The sequence below is a fragment of the Anabas testudineus genome, chromosome 24, assembly GCF_900324465.2.
Source record: "Anabas testudineus chromosome 24, fAnaTes1.2, whole genome shotgun sequence".
NCBI lineage: Eukaryota > Metazoa > Chordata > Actinopteri > Anabantiformes > Anabantidae > Anabas > Anabas testudineus.
Window position 1 is genome coordinate 19,885,363 of NC_046632.1, and position 17,813 is coordinate 19,903,175.

Genomic DNA, 17,813 nt, shown 5'->3' on the forward strand with positions numbered 1-17,813 from the left:
TTCAGTGTTCACATAAACTTCCCTAGTTTCTTTGGTTATGTAAAGCTGCTTTGTGACAAAGACAATTGTTAAAAGCGCCATACAGATAAAATTGAATTGAATTAACTGTGACTATTTCATCATGTTTTCCCGGTTTTACTTTATGTTTTGTTGTAATAAATTCAACATAACAATGTCTGTGTTAAAGAAACATTATTACAATTATTAGTTTGAGTTAAATTTTTCACTTAAATGCTCAATTTCTGCAAATTAATCTAATTTTACACAATAAATACGATTTTTAAACGTGAACTAAAATGGAGAAGCTGAAAGTTCCCCTTTATGGCCAGGTCTAAAGCGTCCTGCTGCAGATTTACTGAGGTAACAAAGCGTATTTTTTTACATTCTGATGTCGGGTATTTTAACAAATCTCCGTCCATCACAACAATCCGGACTCTGTTGTTTTAACGCCAGATGGCGCTGCACCTGAAAGTGACGTCCTGTAGGGCTATCAGGTGACAAAACAGGAAGCGAGAGAAGAGGCTTCCTGGACCCACCGGGCCCGCAACAGATTAAAAAACGAGGAAACAGGAGCATTTTAATTGGAAAGAATCAGCGCAAAGGTAAGAGCTGATAAAACATGAGATATATGATAACACCCTGCTAACAGGAGAATAGGATGCTGACGTAGAGCTATGTAAAGAAGAACTGAGTAAGATGGAGGTCATCACAGTTTTCGACAGTCACCTGACAAGAGTTAAAACTGGCGGAAAAATAAATGGAGTCTGGTACACAGAGTTTAGGACTCTATTGCTGCGAACTTAAACAATTTTAACATTTAACATAGGATTTAACGGCACTAGGCGGAGGTTAAAACGGGAATCAATGGAGTGTGTTGCAGGGAGTACAGAACTCCTGATTGACTGAGGTCAAGACTAAGTCAGATCGTTTATGTTCAGTTAAAGTGGTAGAGAAATGAATGGAGTCTGGCCGAGATAGACGAACTATAGAGGCATTAGTGAGGTCAGCTTTAACGTTGTGAACGTTTAAAATAGTAGGAAAATAGAAGATAAACGAGCTTTTCAGAATTTTCTGGTGTATATAAGTGAGATGAGGTCGGATAGTTACTGTTAATGTCAAAGCAGGAATCAGATGTAAAGCAGAAAAACATCGGGGTAAAAATAGTATAAATAAATGGGGTTTGGCAGAAACAGAAACCTGCTGGCATGACGTCACAGCTGACCTGAACGTAATTGTGGATGTTGCTGAAGCTTTAAATTAGATTTAGGTCAAATTTCAGTGAAGTCTAGTGCAGATACACTTTTAGATTTTTCTGATTAGTGATTGATTTTATTTTTAGTATAAATGGTTGTTGATCAAAGGGTGGAGGATGATGTTTATTGACTATTAAATTGTTACTGATTTTAGGATTAAGAACAAAGTTTTTTTCATTAGTTGTTGATCACATGGATGGAGGATGATGTTTATACTGATTATTCATCGGTTATAAATTACAGGATGGAGAATGATGAACTTCCGGCAGAGGATGGGTTGGGTGGGCATAGCTCTCTTCTTGCTCATCAGTGCCATGGTGACGTACTACGCCTTTGAGATTCCAGCGTTTAGTTTGGAACGTGTGCAAAGAGGAGTTCCAACCTCCTCACCTCCCGCCCTCACCTGGACTCACCTGCCGTCACTTCCTTTGTGGATGTGGGTGTCTGTGTTCCTGCTGCCCTATCTGCAGCTCTTCCTTTTCCTGTTCTCCTGCACAAGGGCCGACCCTCGAGCCGTTGGCTACTGCATACTTCCTGTCTGCATCTTCCTGCTCTGCAGTCGCCGCAAATTGGCCAATCATAGGGTGGCATCTGTGATAGACACATAGAGAAGTGCAGCTGCAGCTGCAGGTCAAGGCAGAACTGCTGGTGATCTCACTTCCTGTTTGCCTTTAAACAGCTTAACAGTCTGTTGATGAACCCTCTGCTGTGTATGTCAGGAACTGAACTCTCAGACTCACAGCTTTCCCTCAGTGTGGACTGTCAGGATCATCAGTAAAGACAGAACTTCAAATTGCGTTAGCATGACATCACAAATAATCCTGTGCTGTGATTGGCCTACATAGACGCATCAGTGTTGTTCTTACCTGTAGATTAATACCTGACATCTGTTAGCATATCAGAGAGCAGGATCTTTTGTAGTATCTTTCTGTATTTAATAACAAGTCACGAGACACACTGTGGTTGCAATGACAACTTTATTATTTCTTGAATAAAATGCTAAAAAAAGATTTAAATTTTTGTTTTTTCTACACACTTTCACCTGAACAAAGACAAACACCTGTGAGCACAAGCTGCTTCTTTCTCTTGTCCCCACACGTGAAGCAGATCTGAGATGAAAGTGGACAAGATCTGGTTTGGTTTGTTCAAACAAAAGTCACATGTGAGACAAACCTTTTTATAACAGGTTTTAGATTGTTATTCTGTTGTCCAATGAGAGATCAGGACAATGCAATGTCATAGATTCTGTTTCAATAACAACTGATTGATGATTGATCAACATTTTATTTCAGACACAGCTGAGTCATGTGATCACCTGACATTATCATCAATCAACATCATCATCAGTCCAGTCAGGTACAACTGTGATGCCATCCTGAGCCCTTTTGTGTCCTCATGTATTTTTAGCTAAATCAGGTTCTGGATTTTTTTGCAGGAGGCTGATGTTCAGAGTTTTGATGGTCCTTTTCATCATCCTCACTGTCATCCTCCTCTTCCTCACCTGCAGGAGGTAAAACACCAGTGAGTCAGACACAGTACAGGTGACCTCTTAAATTTAACAGATGCTCATAAATGTTATGGATCTGGGTTTGACCCGCTCAGGGTGTACCCTGTGTCCCACCCCAGAATCATTGGGATTGGCTGCAGCAGCCAGTGAACGTTTGAAGTTATAGACATTTTTTTCTGAAATCAATCCTTTAAAAGAAGGATGTGTTTCCTTACAATATAATATGTATAATTTATTCCAGAGTGTAGAGTAGAGTTATAACACTTTAAACAATAATAATATTTGTTTGTGGAGGTGCATAGGAACTTTTCAATACTGGGTTGGTCTATGACAAGAGGAAAATCTAAGCCCACTTTAGTAAATAAGTGATATTTAATGCAGGACTGAAATTAAGTCTTGTTTATTTTCAGAGCTGCGTTAAGGCAAACAAAATCAGTAACCTTTATATTCAGTTCAATTCAATTCAGTTTTATTTGTATAGTGCCAAATAATAACAGAAGTAATCTCAAGGCACTTTACAGTGTTTAAGTTTTAAGACCTTACAAAATATAACTGTATACAGAAAACCCCAAAACCCCACTTATATATTATGGTATTAAAATAATCTGGGTAAATGTATCTTAGTTTATTAGTATTAGATAGTTTCAAAATGTTCTGTCTTGGAGAAACAGTGTATCACCAGCTGCCACCAACTCTGCTGTCCTCTTTCCAGGTGCAGTTAATCTCCAACGAGCCTAATAATAATAACAATAATAAATCTATTATTAACTGAAGCAACTCACCAACTGCGCATGCTCCGCGGTCTTTTTCTCGTTCCACCAGCTGGCTCAGAAGATGTGATACGTTCGCGTTCAGCTCGTTTATTCCGTTAATCAGCGATCTCAGATTATTTTCTACTTTAACGGAGATGTTCTGCCTCTGTCCGTCTCTGAACCTCAGCTCTGCCGACACAGCCGCCATCTTTACAGTCGCCTTCTGTTGTCGTCATCAGCTATTGTCTGTTGCCTTCAAGTAACCAACGTAAAGCACGTGTCATGGTTATGCTGTCCTGTTTCCTTTTGTTCTTCTTGTAATTATTGTTATTATTATTATTATTAATCTATATAATACAAATAAATAATCTATCTGAAGAGCTGCAGGGTTTTCTTTGTGGCACGTGAATGCACCTACAGCCGCTGTAACGTCACCACGTATCTTTTCTTTCCTCTTTATTGAACATTACAATACAAGTAGGGGAATTAACATCTAAAAAAAATTCACTAAAAGTAAAACATCAAAAAATGAAACGCAATAATAACTATAATTAACAATAAAATAATAAATAATTGTAAGGGTGGTTTAGAATAACAATAATTACATAAACAAAAAATAATTAAAATACATAAAATTCTCACAAACAAAAGGCAAGAGGCCAGAGACTGATGGATGAGGCTGAGTTCCTAAATTAAAAGATATTTAGACATGAACTTTAGACATCTAGAATCTTTATTCATCCAGTTCATCTTGAAATTGAGTTTTAGTGGGGAGAAATACATTTTGAAGTTATTCATAAAATGAGGAAAAAAGGGAGCTAATGTTTTTCCATTAACAAATATGAATATAACTTTTTCCTCTAAGGATAACTGTATTAACCACCATGCATTAAGATCATCCATAAAGAAAAGCATGTTAGATACGTTGAAACAAGGTAGACTGTCGATTTTCAATGATGAACCAGCTATGAATATCCCTCCAGAACTGTTGGATTTTAATACAGGACTAGAATACAGGTTCAATTGTTTCCTTATATACAGAGAACAGCAGGGTAGAGCCTCTATTCCAAATCTTAGGTGGACAACCTGAGCTACAGGGTAAGTACCTGGGATAACCTTGTAGTATGTTTATTTAACTTTAGGTAATACTGGGGATGTAGTAAAAAGTGAGAAGGCCTTTTTTGTAGGCAGTCTATAATTGTCTACACAACGCTTTTAATTTTTAATGATTAGGTTAATCATTATAAATTTAACATTTTAAGACCAAGACCAAGTACCAAGCATATCATTGTTGCATCTTGGGTCAACAGTGTACATTTTATCAATGTTTAACTTGGGTAATTCCATAATTATCAATACTGTGTTTAATAAGCAACAGTAGATGTCTTGGAACTGCTGCACATATTGTGTATTGAACAGTTTACATTATATTTTTGAGACAATATATTATGATTTAAATCCATCCAAAATATCACTCACAAAAACAACATCCTTCTCATGCCGATGATGGTTAAAGAGTGTTTTGACAGGAATATGAATTACTCTGTTATTCAACAAGGTGGACCTCTGAGGTGTAAAGTTATAGGAAAATATAATCTTTCACTAGTAGAGTGCCTATTTATAGAAATTTGAAAGTTTAAGAAGAATTTTAAAGATCTCAAAATCACAAGATCTCAAATTATATAAAAGATTCTAGCCATCCCACTTTTTCAAATATTTTGGTAGGAATGTGACACCACACAGATTTGTTGGTTTAAACAAGCTCTTAATCAATACAGCTTGAATGTTCACATTAATGCCTCAAATTCTATTAGTTTTAGCCCTCCCCTATCATAACCTTTCATTGGCTGTGACCTTCCTATGTAGTGACATTTGTAAGTGTCTCAGAGACATGTTTCATTAAGATGTTTATTGTTACGTCACTGTCATCTTTCCATTACATTTCATATTTTAAAATCATGATTACTAAGCTCATACAGTTTTTTAAAAGTGAATTTAAAATAGTGTCTTAACGCCTCACCTTACGTAATGTTAGGTTAAACGTGTGTTCAAGCTTTTATTTTGATAGACGGGTCACCTGACAAAAGTTAGCGGCATTAAGGGACAGAGCTAACGTGGATGCAGAAGAGAGACGGACACTTGCAAATTAACCTTATTCTGCTCATGGTTCGAGAGGCGTACACGGTAATTGTGCTTTAACTATGGTGATATGTGATGCTACTCGAGGTTTACATGGACAATATGTTGAGCAGTTTTACTTATTACCTTGTATTCCCGATGTACTACTGAGTATTTGGGCCTGTTTCATTGATGGACACTAGCTTGAGAGACGTTAAAATGACTGAGAGATATGTGTATTCAAATGTTTATGTTCCTTGATGTGTGACCAGTATTTCTTTACACCAGTATAGCTACAACATTTTGTTCTTCCACGGAAAATGGAATAAAACAGAAAACAGCTTTGGTTGTATTTTGTGAGATGAAGACAGATTGGCTTGGATAAAGCAGCTTGGATATTCCTTCCGTTTTGGACAGTGTGACACGACCAAAGATCTATGGGCGTTACTTATGCTGTATGACTTTATTTTTAATTCTGTAGTCACTAACGTTTCTTTTTCCCGTCGCATTTATATCTCTTTTTACCGAACTGTATTTGTCCGTTTCTATTGAGGTTATTGCTGTTTCTTTAACTCACTGACCTCCGACCCCAGAAAGCCGCCAAATACAATCTACGGAAGTGAACCGGAAGTTGTCATTAGCTAACAGCGACTAGCGGAGATCGATCAGTAAACATCGCACGGAGCTGATTTATTGATTATTGATCGTTTTAGCAGCGCTTTTAGGGTCCGACTGCACGTCCTACCCTGTCTCGGTTTTATTAGGTAAGTTGACGTTTTTATTGTCAGAACTAATGAGGTTAGCACTAGCGCGGGGACGGTCATGTTTAAAAAGGGAGCAAAGAGAAGCTAATACTGATGCTAACCGCTAACGGGGTTTGTCTTGTGCTCGATGATGAAAGTGTTGGTGAACAAGTGATCATCTGCAGGTATAATTTTCAATACAGTAGAAACGGTATTAGAGGTAACAGCTGGAACAAACATTTTCACTAGAAAACAATAGAGGGTTGAATATGGGGCTGTCAGAAGGAGGTGGTGTGTATTAAAACGACTTTTTAAAATGCAGTTTTTAAATGTTGTAAAGGTGAGCAGATAGCTGCTGTTACATGGTTAGAAGGTGAACCAGCTAACGGCACAGCTTGCTGCGGAAGGAAGATATTTTACTCCCTTACATTAATCTGACACTCTGTTAGCTCACAGAGAAAGATTTGAGCTATGTAAAAGTATGGCGTGACGTGTCAAAGAAGCAGAACAGTAAACATGGTTTACCTCTTTCTTCGAATGACAGGGTTTTACCTGATTTGACTAAACCAACCTGAAAATATGTTTTAGGCAACTAAAGAGCTAACAAAATGAACTGGGTGGATTTTGTTTTATGCAGTATGTTTTAAGTAAATAAACATCATATTTACTATTGGATTTTAAGTCTCTATGATGTGATCTGGATGAATAGCAAGAGCACAAAAATCAGGACTTTCCGACTAGAAAAACACAAAAACAGGTTGACTACAGAGTATTGCCTGTGGCATCAGATGCACAATGTTTTACATCAGACAAACACTGAAATTTTGTTTTTTAATCACAACAAGATTCTAGTAGATAGGTGAGCTAGAGGGAAGCAACAATGAGATGACCCCCAAAATAAGAATGGTTTCACAGGTGGACGCCACTGACATTTTTTCACCTCCTCATCTTTTATGACAGTTTATTTTACTAGTTTTGCATTTGGCTAGAGTTGTGTCACTACTGGTAGCATGAGATGATACCTGGACCCTATAGAGGTTGCAGGTTGCACAGGCAGTCCAATTTCTCCACTACATACTGTATGTGTGTATATATGTGCCCTGCGATGGACTGGCGACAGCTGGGATATGCTCCAGCTCTACCGTAACCCTTCAGTGGACAAGCGGTTAAGAAAATGTATGTATGTATGTATGTATGTATGTAAATTGAGAAAGCCAACTGCAACTTGTTAACTGGTTACTTGAACTTTTGAGATCTGCTGGAGACCAAGAGAAAGCACACACATCAACAACAGCACTGTTATTTTGGCTTTTCTTCATTGTAAATAATTTAATTAAGATTATTTATTGACAGCTGATTCTAGGTGTTTTAAATTTTAATCAGAAACGGCAACAATTGACAATAAATGATCAGAAAGCTGCTTATGAATATTTTCCACTCTGACCTTTAGGAACTCTTTATTGGGGTGACTGTGGCTCAATAGGTAGAGCAGTTGTCTGCCAATCATAGGATTGGTGGTTCGATTCCTGGCTGCCATGTCACATGCCAAAGTGTCCTTGGGCAAGATACTGAACCCCAAGTTGCCCCCGGTGAGTCAGATCAGCTGCATAGCAGCTCTGCCATCGGTGTGTGAGTGTGTGTGTGTGCTTGTGTGTGCAAATGGGTGAAAGAGATGCAGTGTCTTTGAGTACTAGTTAGGTAGAAAAGCTCTATATAAGTGCAGACCATTTACCATTTATTTTGACACATTCCTCTGCCCTTGTGATTCTTCTCTTTGTGAACTTGCTTTGAAAAGTAATCACTTAATCCTAATTCTCTGTACAGGAAAAACCCAAAGTTCTATTTGTAAGGCAATATTAACTGTTTATAAGTGTTAGTATGTGATGTACTAGACTAAGCATAAGCAAGATTTTTTTTATCTGCAGTCCCTCAGCAGGTAACCAATGGAAACATAATCACTCCTACAGATCAACATTAGGCAAACTAAGCAAGCCAATACGTCTTTGTCATTAATAACATTATATTAATTATCTGTCACAGTATAAACATGAGTGAGGAGCAGACGGTTTCTCTTGTTGATGTTCTGGAGGAAGATGAGGAGTTGGAGGAAGAAGCTTCAGCTGTTTTAGCAGGAAGTGACGCTGATCACTGCTCATACCCTCAGGTCAGTTTTTCTGTACTTTGTTGTAGTTAAATACTGTGTGTGACTGACTGTAACTGATCTTCTTATTATTATACTGTTAGAGAAGTGTATGACAGTGTGTAAAACTTAGAAATATGTTTATGCACATGTTTGTGTGTATTTAGGGCTATGTAAAGCGTCAGGCTCTCTATGCCTGTAACACATGTACACCAAAGGGAGGAGAACCAGCAGGCATGTGTCTGGCATGTTCCTACACATGTCACGAAGGTCACGAGCTGTTTGAGCTCTACACCAAGAGGTGAGTCAATAGTTTAGGTTAGATAGATACTTTATTAATCCCAGAAGAGAAATTCTGGTGTTGCAGTAGCCATTACACAGAGAAACATACACACACAAAAGGTAATGGGAATAAAACAGGAAGAAATGCACATCTAAAAAGAACTAGTCAGAAAACAAATTGATAATGTGTTCTTTGAACTTTGCCTTAATAAAAACACATGTTGCAGCAATTACAGCTTGGCAGACCTCAGGCATTCTAGCTGTCAGTTATTCAAGATAATCTGATGAGTTTTCACCCCACGCCTGGGTTATAAGTTACAGCCGCTCACTGTTGTCTGACGTTGTAAATGTGATGTCTCATGAAAATCTTGTCAATTTCTTCAATTTTTTTTTACTAATTGTTACATGGGGTCAAGGATGAAACGATTAGATTTTGGTGGTCATAGGCCAAGGTTACTGTGATCTCATATACTGTATGTCCTATTCTCATTAATACCACATGTCAGAAACACATGGAAGAAATTTCATAACGTTTGGTACAAACATCTACATGAATCCATTAGTAAACTTCTTAGAACATGAGTATGCACAGAGCAGAGGCATACAGCTGCAATGTGGATATTCTAGATTCAACCTTATATTCACCATAATCCCTTTCTTCATTGTTTTCATCATCAGGCTTGTTTCCCATGATGGCTGCACAAGTACAAAGATAAAATTCTACTGAGAGAGATTGTTTCCATCATATGGGTACATCCCAAATCTCTTAACTGATTGTTCCTCAAACCTTGTTTCCTCCAAAGGTTGGTCCACTCCTCCATCTTGAAGGACGTCCCAAAGCCTCTTATTTAATTCTGAGGAGCGATTGACAATGTCTTAGGGAAAATAAGTGGGGATACACCAGCCTGTCCTACGCGGACGTTTTTTTACCAGACCGCCACACTCCTTTATTGAAAACCTGGTGATTTGCTGCAGCTGATTGTACTGAACTGAAACAAAAAAACAATAAATATAATTAAAATAATAACTAAACATGTCTGTCATTAAAACAATGAGCTGATGACACATCATATTAAATCCAGAGAGTGCTGACTTTTCATATTCAGAAGGTGGTGCCATCAATCCTTCCTGGATGGGTTTCTCTAGTGGAGAATGTTCAGCTGTTAAACCTTCCAGCATACTGCATACTGCCACCTTATTTGCACCCCCAAAAGAGTGAGAGGTTTTCCATAAGGGGAGGGCCAAGACCTTCAGTGCTACATTTGAAAAGTGTTATGACAGTTTTTAATTTAGCAGAATGTCACTAAAATTTCAATGCACTAGACAGAAAGCAGCACATTTGCCGTTGTGTGCGTGCGTGTGTGTGCTTGTGTGTCTCTCTGTCTACACTAGAGTAGTACTCTAATAATGTCCCTGTGTTTGGACGTAAATATGTCTTTACCTAACGTCTATGCTTCCTAAACAAAGCATATGTGAAAGAGTTTTGATTCATTGATCCAGGAAGGTACATTTTTCCACAACTACACCTCTCTCTCTTATTTTTATTATTTGCAGTGGGACAGGACAAATAAGAAACCATTCTAACCAAATTCCAAACATTCTTTTGGTTGGTTGACACGCTGTCAGTATGTTTTGAATAAACCTGTAATAAAAGCTATAAAACATTCAAAATGCTTTCTCTTATGGACGTGTGAAGCAGAGAAGAAAATGAATGTGCAGTGATGAAGGTGGTGTTAGTAGTTCAGGCAGCGTGAGTGACACATGAGCTGACTGTACTGGTGTAGACACCTGTACTGGATAAAGTAGGAACCTATCAGTTGATGTGCATAACATAAAACCATGGATGATACGTAGACTTAGTGTAACACATTATGTTCTGTTAGGACATAGGGGTGCAGGATCAGCATCAGGTTTTGGAGATAAGAGTCTCAGATAGTCCATGGACACTGGCTTATGTTAATTTCAACAAACTGTTCTGTGCTGTGTGCAGAAACTTTCGTTGTGACTGTGGAAACGGGAAATTCACAGAGCTGCAGTGTAAACTTCACCCTGTGAGTTCAGTTCAAATATTTACAGGTAAACTTAGAACCCATGCAGGTGTTTCCCCACAGCATAATAAAACAGTGTGTGTTTGTTTCAGGTCAAAGATGAGGTGAACAGTATGAACAAATATAGCCAGAACTTCTTTGGACTTTACTGCACCTGCAACAGACCCTACCCGGACCCCGATGACCAGGTGAGATACACCTGACCTCATCTGGGTGTGCCCTGTCACTTTACTGAAGCTCTTCTCTCTTTGACTGGCTGGTTTGTCTCTAGGTGGAGGATGAGATGATTCAATGTGTGATGTGTGAGGACTGGCTGCACAGCAGGGTGAGTTTCACATCTGAGGCAAGCAACAAAACCTGTCCTGCATACTTATACACACATACGCTCACAATTGATTGATGCTCGCAGTACCTAGGTACTCACCTGAATTTATAAATTAAAAAAATATTATAAAATGTATAACAAAAAGATAAAAGCTTCTGGTCATAATGGTCATACTACAACAGATCTGATAAAGCCACACCTGTAGAGGTTTAATTTTTGTTGCCGCGTGTAAAGTGTGCATTTCTGAGTTTAGTGAGCAGCTGGGGTTCTGCTAAGTCGTCAGCCAGAGGGGAGGATGATGTGGCTTATTCTCACTGCAAAACTATATTAGGCACGTCTGATCTCAGGTCAGCAGCAGGGGAGTTTGTTGTAATGTTTGGCAAGATGTAGACTGTGTTCGATGCCATGTCGACCCAGACTTTTTTAAAGGCTACAGGTGACATGTTTACTTTTTAGCAGCTAATGTTTGAAGTATTTAATGGTTCATTAAGTAGTCAAACTATTTTGAAGTAGTTAAGTACATTATGTTTGTGTTTTTTCAAACATGAACTATAATTGAAATGTGACCTGTAAGGATCCAATTTCTCCATTTTAAATTAATGTTTTACACACATCAGATTTGAAAAAAATGCCCAAACCCTGACCTGTACCTAAACTTGTACATGTGTCTGCCGCTGCAGCACCTGGGCTGTGTGGTTCCAGATTCTGTGGAACTGCAGGAGATGATCTGCGAGTCCTGTATGAATAAAAACCCCTTCCTCTGGACCTACGCTGCTCACCTGGCAGGTAAATAATCAACTGACAGCACAGGTTGATGAAAATTGAAGAAATATGTCACTATAGATAAAGAAATAAGGAAAAAGAATGAATAAATGAAATATCTACCAGGGGGAACTTTGACGTGTAGAGCTCAGAGCTCCACACAAGAACCAAAGAAACACAAACCTTCAAATAACACATTATGCCTTAGGTGATGTGTTTTCTTGGCTTTTTTGAATTCACCCAGTGATTTACAATAAAATTAAAAGTCACAATCAAGTGTGACTGTGAATTTGGTATTTAGTCACTAATAATATAAAGTTAATTTATTCTGAGTCATGTAGCTTGAGTTAATGACGAAGAAATTATTCGCGTAAAGATTTTCTAGATTCAGGATCCAGAATGTTTCAAACTCACTTTTTGTTAAATGATTAATTTTTCTAATTCAGGTTGGGTTAACCTTTTTAAACACCTACGCTCTTTAGTTTAGCAGGTTACTTATTTACTTAAAAGAAGCTAAGTCAGTCAGCAGTGGCTGGATATTGTAGTGGTAAGATTACCACCCTCTATGTGGGAGACTGGCTGTGGCCTACCTGCCAGTTGGGGTCCTTAGGCAAGATCTCATTATGTTTACTCTGTTTTTGCCTTGTACCTTGTATCTCACTTGTAAGTCGCTTTGGATAAAATGACTAAATGTAAACCAGTGCTCGTTACATCTCTGCATCAATTATAAGGCTGTTTTTTTTTTTTAACTGAATCTTTTTGACTGTGTTTTTGTACTAGTGTCCTGGGTGGTATAGTGTTGTCGTGGAACGTTGACCCCCAAAGCTTTTTACATTTTTTATATTATGTGAGGTGATTCGTTTGGTGAAACATAACTGTTTTCAAAGCCAAACCACCTTTATGTAAACAAGTGTGATGATGAGGATAGTAGTATCTGTATTGTGTCCTCGTACTGTTTGGGCTTTAATTTCTAATGTCACTCATGTTATTTTTAGTCAGCTATGCTAACGGAACCTGTGGGCCGGTAACTATGTATATCACACTAGGACACTAAATACACCGAAGGTGTATCTTCACTAGGTTCAAGGTGTTTTTTTTTTTTTTTTAAACTATGTTACAAAGTCATACAAGTCACATTGTCATCTCACATATCTTTAAAACAGGAAATAACAGCTTATTGTAGATTATATGTTTTACGCATTTTAGATGAGAGAGAAATATTGGTCATTGTGAACAACAGTCAGGGTTATTTTGGGGGATTTACTGAACAGGAGCCTTACAGACTGAATGTTGTAGAGTTTTTTTCCTGAAATTATCCTATAAAAAAGGGTTTTTTTATGAGTTTTCTTCGATGGTTGATGGATTTAGACATACAGTGTTGGACTCAAATCGCAATCTCAGAACTATTATTTGAAACACAAATGTCACAAATGGGAACAGCAAAATGTAACAAATGTATTATTTGAAGCCTTGTAGTTCCAGTACTTTTTCCAGTGTAATATCTGTAAAATGTTAAACTGTCAGAACAGTTTGTCCATTTGATCCAGACAAGCTGGCAAAAGCTTCAGCCAGAGTTTTGGAAAACATTACAAGAAGACCAATCAACTGTGGAAATGTTGAATACAGTTGTTATCAAAGATTATTTATACTAGATGTATTTTCAGTGAATGTTTTTACTTGTTTTTGTGAGTTAATGACATGCTGCTAACTGATTAAATTCATAAACGACCACTTCCTTTCTCTGGCACTAATATCTGTCTTCAGTTCCAGGTGAGGCTGTACAGGTGAAGGAGGAAACAGGAGCAGAGTCCAGCAATCAAGAACAGGTGAGAGGACCAACCTTGCCGTGGTAACAACAGGTGTTGAGCACTGATTAGAGACAATAAATGGTTTGTGTAATTGATTTTACTTGACATTGTAGCCCCTAGACACTTGGACCTGACCTTAACATTTCTGAACACTGATCAATAATTGATTACAGTAAATACCCTAAAGGTTTTTGATTATTCAAAGTTTGTGTGACATAAGCTCTATTTTCACTGATCAACAACCAATAATTAATCAGGTTGATGATGTGACTGAGCCAACCTTTAAGCGCAGACGGGAGGAGGCGGAGTCTAGCTGCAGGTTGGAGGAACTGCATTCGAGCGGTCAGAAAAGGGTCCAATCAGGAGCTGTGTTCTGGCCGTCAACCTGGCGCTCCAAACTCTGCTCCTGCAACAGCTGCCAGGTAACAAAACCTGTCTGATTTTCTAATGTCAGCTCATAGGTTTGTGAATAAACTGGGCAGATCACTGGTTTAAAATAGTCTTTCTGAATCGGACAGAAACCTTTGTCAGAGATACTTCTGGTCCACTTAAGGCCTGATGTAGTACGGTAATGTGCAAAATGTCTGATAACACCTGCAAAAAACACCAAAAGTGGATCAACTGCAGACAGAAAACAGAGAAGAGAATGCAAATACACAAACTGTGCACAAGCAATGTGATTTATCCAGCCTGAAAGACGTTGCAGTGACTGTGATTGTTATGTTTAAATAGCAGGTGCAGTCTGTATGAACACAGATAGCTGTTTGATTCAGGTGATTATGAGGTATTGGAAAAATGAAAGAATGCATTGATAATGGAGTTTAGCATTTGCATTAATATATTTGGAATGATGGAATATGATCTCTGTCCTCAGTGTGGGTGTGTACAACACAGAACTTTGCATGTTCTGTGTTGTATTTAAACACAGAACATGAAACTCTAACCCTTTGCTAACCCTAACTGTTAAAGAAGAACTATACAGTATAACAAAATGTAATATCACAATCATGAAGTGTATTATTTTCGTACTCGTCACAGACAAGTCTTTGGTCGCTGTTTTTATACTGTGTATACTTTTGTCAGTTCATTTACACTTTGTCCTGTAGATAAATGTGATCGACCAACAGTGATGCTGAGACAGGGACTGGTTATGGTGTCAATTCAGTAGACCAGTAAAAGACCCTGTCTGGAGCTATTTGATCAAATCTGGAGTGATTTAACAGTTAATGAATAGTTAATGAGGCAGCAAGTAAATGTTTGAAAGTGACACTGACTTAAAGGAAAAAGCATGAAATTATTTAATTTTCTATAACACACTTTACATTTTAGTCTAGATCCTCCAGCCCCCACACGACACCTGATGGCTATCATGTAGCCTCACGTGGTATCCTCCAGGCCGAGGTATCCTCGGCCTGGAGCTGTACATCTCCAGAATCCAGTTCATCTGCCCAATGTTCTTGATGCTTGTTGTTGTCTTTATTGCCTGCTGTTCTTTTCTCTCTTCTCTTTCCACTCACCCCAACCGGTCGAGGCAGATGGCCGCCCACTATAAGCCTGGTTCTGCTGGAGGTTTCTTCCTCTAAAGGGAGTTTTTCCTCTCCACTGTTGCCTAAAGCTTGCTCAAATGGGATTGTTGGGTTTTCTCTATAATTTTTTTGTATAAATATTTTCTGTAAGGTCTTAAACCTTACACTGTAAAGTGCCTTGAGATAACTTCTGTTGTAAATTGGCGCTATACAAATAAAATTGAATTGAATTGAATTGAATGTAACGTCAGATCTTTTATAAGACCTTACCTTTTAACCCATCTTACCTATCAGTGACTCGCCTGTCATGCCATCCCACCAGGAGCGCCTGTCTCAAGCTGGTCTGTCCTTCCTGTTGGACGAGTCTGATACCGTCTTCGCTTATGAGAAAAAAGGAAAAAACAATGAACAAAAAGAGAAAGGAAATGATCCTCTTATGTCGGCATTGGACAACTTGAACAGAGTCCAGCAGCTTGAGATCATCCACGGTACTACATAAAATCCTGCACAATCCAAAGGTTGTATACACAGTTTCAGGTAAAACTATGACTGTGTTTGTCTGTTTCAGGCTACAACGACATGAAAACTGAACTGAAGGATTTTCTGCAGAGGTTTGCTGCTGAAGGCAAGGTCAGTAATGACAGGCTGTGACTCCTCTTGTCAGTGATTCTGTGTGACAGGTGTGACTCCTCTGGTCACTGACTGTTTTTCTCTCTGACAGGTTGTGACCTCTGAAGATATCCGTCAGTTTTTTGAGCAGCAGCAGACTAGAAAGAGACGACGAGTGGATGCTGGAGGCTTCTACTGCACCTGATGACTTTTGACCTTCAGCTAACAATTACATCTGAAGACAGGACTGGGATTTTCCTCCATCTTTTATGTGTGTAATTTTTGAAATGGTAATTTTTTTATCTTCAGTTAATTTTATGTTTTTGTAGAAGTTTTTTTGTTTTTTTTTTTTTTGTATTTCATCAACTGTAAGTCTGTTTTTCTTACTTTCCTTTTTAATGAAAACTAATAAAACGGAACTTTAGGACCATGCAGTCTGTTTACGTGTCACTATTCATCTGCAGTATTGCAGCTAAAACCTGATCCTGTCTTTACACAACTGTTCAGTCTCTATCAGCTGTCTCTCTACAACCACAGAAAGCTGCATAGAACAGTAATTCAATGTTCAAATCCAGTGATTGTTTAAATTGTTTGTAATCAGTAAGTCTCGGTGTAGAAAACATTACTACTAATTTACATTTAGTCATTTAGCAGAGGCTTTTATCCAAAGCGACTTACAAGTGAGGAACCCTATAACCCTTACCTCCAGCAGGCCTCAAATGTGCATGTATCTGCTCAAATGATCAGAAACAGACTCCATGAGGGTGGTATGAGGGCACAACGTCCACAGGTGGGGGTTGTGCTTACAGACCACCACCGTGCTGGACATTTGGCATTTGCCAGAGGACACCAACATTGGCAAATTTGCCACTGGCGCCCTGTGCTGTTCACAGATGTAAGCAGGTTCACAATGAGCACATGTGACAGAGTCTGGAGATGCCGTGGAGAACGTTCTGCTGCCTGCAACATCCTCCAGTATGACTGGTTTGGCCGTGGGTCAGTAATGGTGAGGGGTGGCATTTCTTTGGAGGGCTGAACAGCCAGAAGTAGCCTGACTGCCATTAGGTACTGAGATGAGATCCTTAGACCCCTTGTGAGACCATATGCCAGTGCGGTTGGCCTTGGGTTCCTCCTAATGCAAGACAATGCTAGACCTCGTGGCTGGACTGTCAGCAGTTCCTGCAAGACAAAGGCATTGATGCTATGGACTGGCCCCCCTGTTCCCCAGATCTGAATCCAATTGAGCACATCTGGGACATCATGTCTTGCTCCATCCAGTAATGCCACATTGCACCACAGACTGTCAAGGAGTTGGTGGATGCTGTAGTCCAGGTCTGGGAGAAGATCCCTCAGGAGACCATCCGCCACCTCATCAGGAGCATGCCCAGGCATTGTAGGGAGGTCATACAGGCACGTGGAGACCACTCACACTACTGAGCCTCATTTTGACTTGTTTTAAGGACATTACATCAAAGTTGGATCAGCCTGTGGTGTGTTTTCCCACTTCAATTTTGAGTGTTACTCCAAATCCAGACCTCCATGGGTTAATAAATTTGATTTCCATTGATAATTTTTGTGTGATTTTGTTGTCAGCACATTCAACTATGAAAACAACAAAGTATTTATTAAGAATATTTCATTCAGTCAGACCTAAACCCTGACATGTCAGAGTGGAGCCCAGGACGCAGAGACGCTGTCTTACACACCTCTGCAGCTTCCTTACAGCCGTAACCCCACCCCAAAACTACCATAACCTTATAGAGACAGTGTCCCCGAGTACCTAAATGATTTATATCTAAAACTAACACAAGAGGAGTTATTCATAAAAACCGGGTTAGGGTTAGGGTTAGGGGTTAGGGTTAGGGGTTAGGGGTTAGGGTTAGGGTTAGGGTTAGGGGTTAGGAACGAAGGGAAGAGCCGTTCCCCCCTCACGAGGGACC

At 39.0% G+C, this 17,813-nt stretch overlaps 3 protein-coding genes across 5 annotated transcripts; 2 read left to right on the top strand and 1 right to left on the bottom strand.

Annotated features, from left to right (window-relative positions):
- The first annotated feature begins 452 nt into the window (after positions 1–452).
- Positions 453–2,263, top strand: tmem251 (transmembrane protein 251). The gene is made up of 2 exons (XM_026341243.1): positions 453–602; positions 1,497–2,263. Exon 2 carries the CDS (start codon positions 1,505–1,507, stop codon positions 1,859–1,861), a length of 357 nt encoding a protein of 118 aa, XP_026197028.1. The 5' UTR covers positions 453–602; positions 1,497–1,504; the 3' UTR covers positions 1,862–2,263.
- Positions 2,212–3,738, bottom strand: si:dkeyp-55f12.3 (EKC/KEOPS complex subunit GON7). Its single transcript, XM_033325888.1, has 2 exons — positions 3,543–3,738; positions 2,212–2,754 (listed from the first exon to the last, which is right to left on the bottom strand). Exons 1-2 carry the CDS (start codon positions 3,718–3,720, stop codon positions 2,666–2,668), a joined length of 267 nt encoding a protein of 88 aa, XP_033181779.1. The 5' UTR covers positions 3,721–3,738; the 3' UTR covers positions 2,212–2,665.
- A 1,809-nt stretch (positions 3,739–5,547) lies between these two features.
- On the top strand, positions 5,548–16,313 carry ubr7 (ubiquitin protein ligase E3 component n-recognin 7). Of its 3 annotated transcripts, none has more exons than XM_026341239.2 (12): positions 5,548–5,696; positions 8,414–8,537; positions 8,681–8,814; positions 10,786–10,846; positions 10,936–11,031; positions 11,115–11,168; positions 11,849–11,954; positions 13,695–13,756; positions 13,996–14,160; positions 15,587–15,752; positions 15,833–15,894; positions 15,986–16,313. In XM_026341239.2, the coding sequence occupies exons 2-12, from the start codon at positions 8,421–8,423 to the stop codon at positions 16,076–16,078; spliced, it is 1,116 nt and encodes a 371-aa protein (XP_026197024.1). In that variant the 5' UTR covers positions 5,548–5,696; positions 8,414–8,420; the 3' UTR covers positions 16,079–16,313. The 3 variants fall into 3 exon arrangements, with proteins under 3 accessions (XP_026197024.1, XP_026197025.1, XP_026197026.1); XM_026341240.2 differs by lacking the exon at positions 5,548–5,696 and adding an exon at positions 6,190–6,394; XM_026341241.2 differs by lacking the exon at positions 5,548–5,696 and adding an exon at positions 7,939–7,962.
- The last annotated feature ends 1,500 nt before the right edge of the window (positions 16,314–17,813 follow it).

Bases quoted from the DNA above. Each gene is read 5' to 3' on its own strand.
- tmem251 (XM_026341243.1), top strand. From the start codon at position 1,505: ATGATGAACTTCCGGCAGAGGATGGGTTGGGTGGGCATAGCTCTCTTC.
- si:dkeyp-55f12.3 (XM_033325888.1), bottom strand. From the start codon at position 3,720: ATGGCGGCTGTGTCGGCAGAGCTGAGGTTCAGAGACGGACAGAGGCAG. The intron at 2,755-3,542 runs GTGAGTTGCTTC...TACCTCCTGCAG, and splicing joins CCGCGGAGCATGCGCAGTTG to GTGAGGAAGAGGAGGATGAC.
- ubr7 (XM_026341239.2), top strand. From the start codon at position 8,421: ATGAGTGAGGAGCAGACGGTTTCTCTTGTTGATGTTCTGGAGGAAGAT. The intron at 14,161-15,586 runs GTAACAAAACCT...CCATCCCACCAG, and splicing joins GCTCCTGCAACAGCTGCCAG to GAGCGCCTGTCTCAAGCTGG. The intron at 15,753-15,832 runs GTACTACATAAA...TGTCTGTTTCAG, and splicing joins GCAGCTTGAGATCATCCACG to GCTACAACGACATGAAAACT.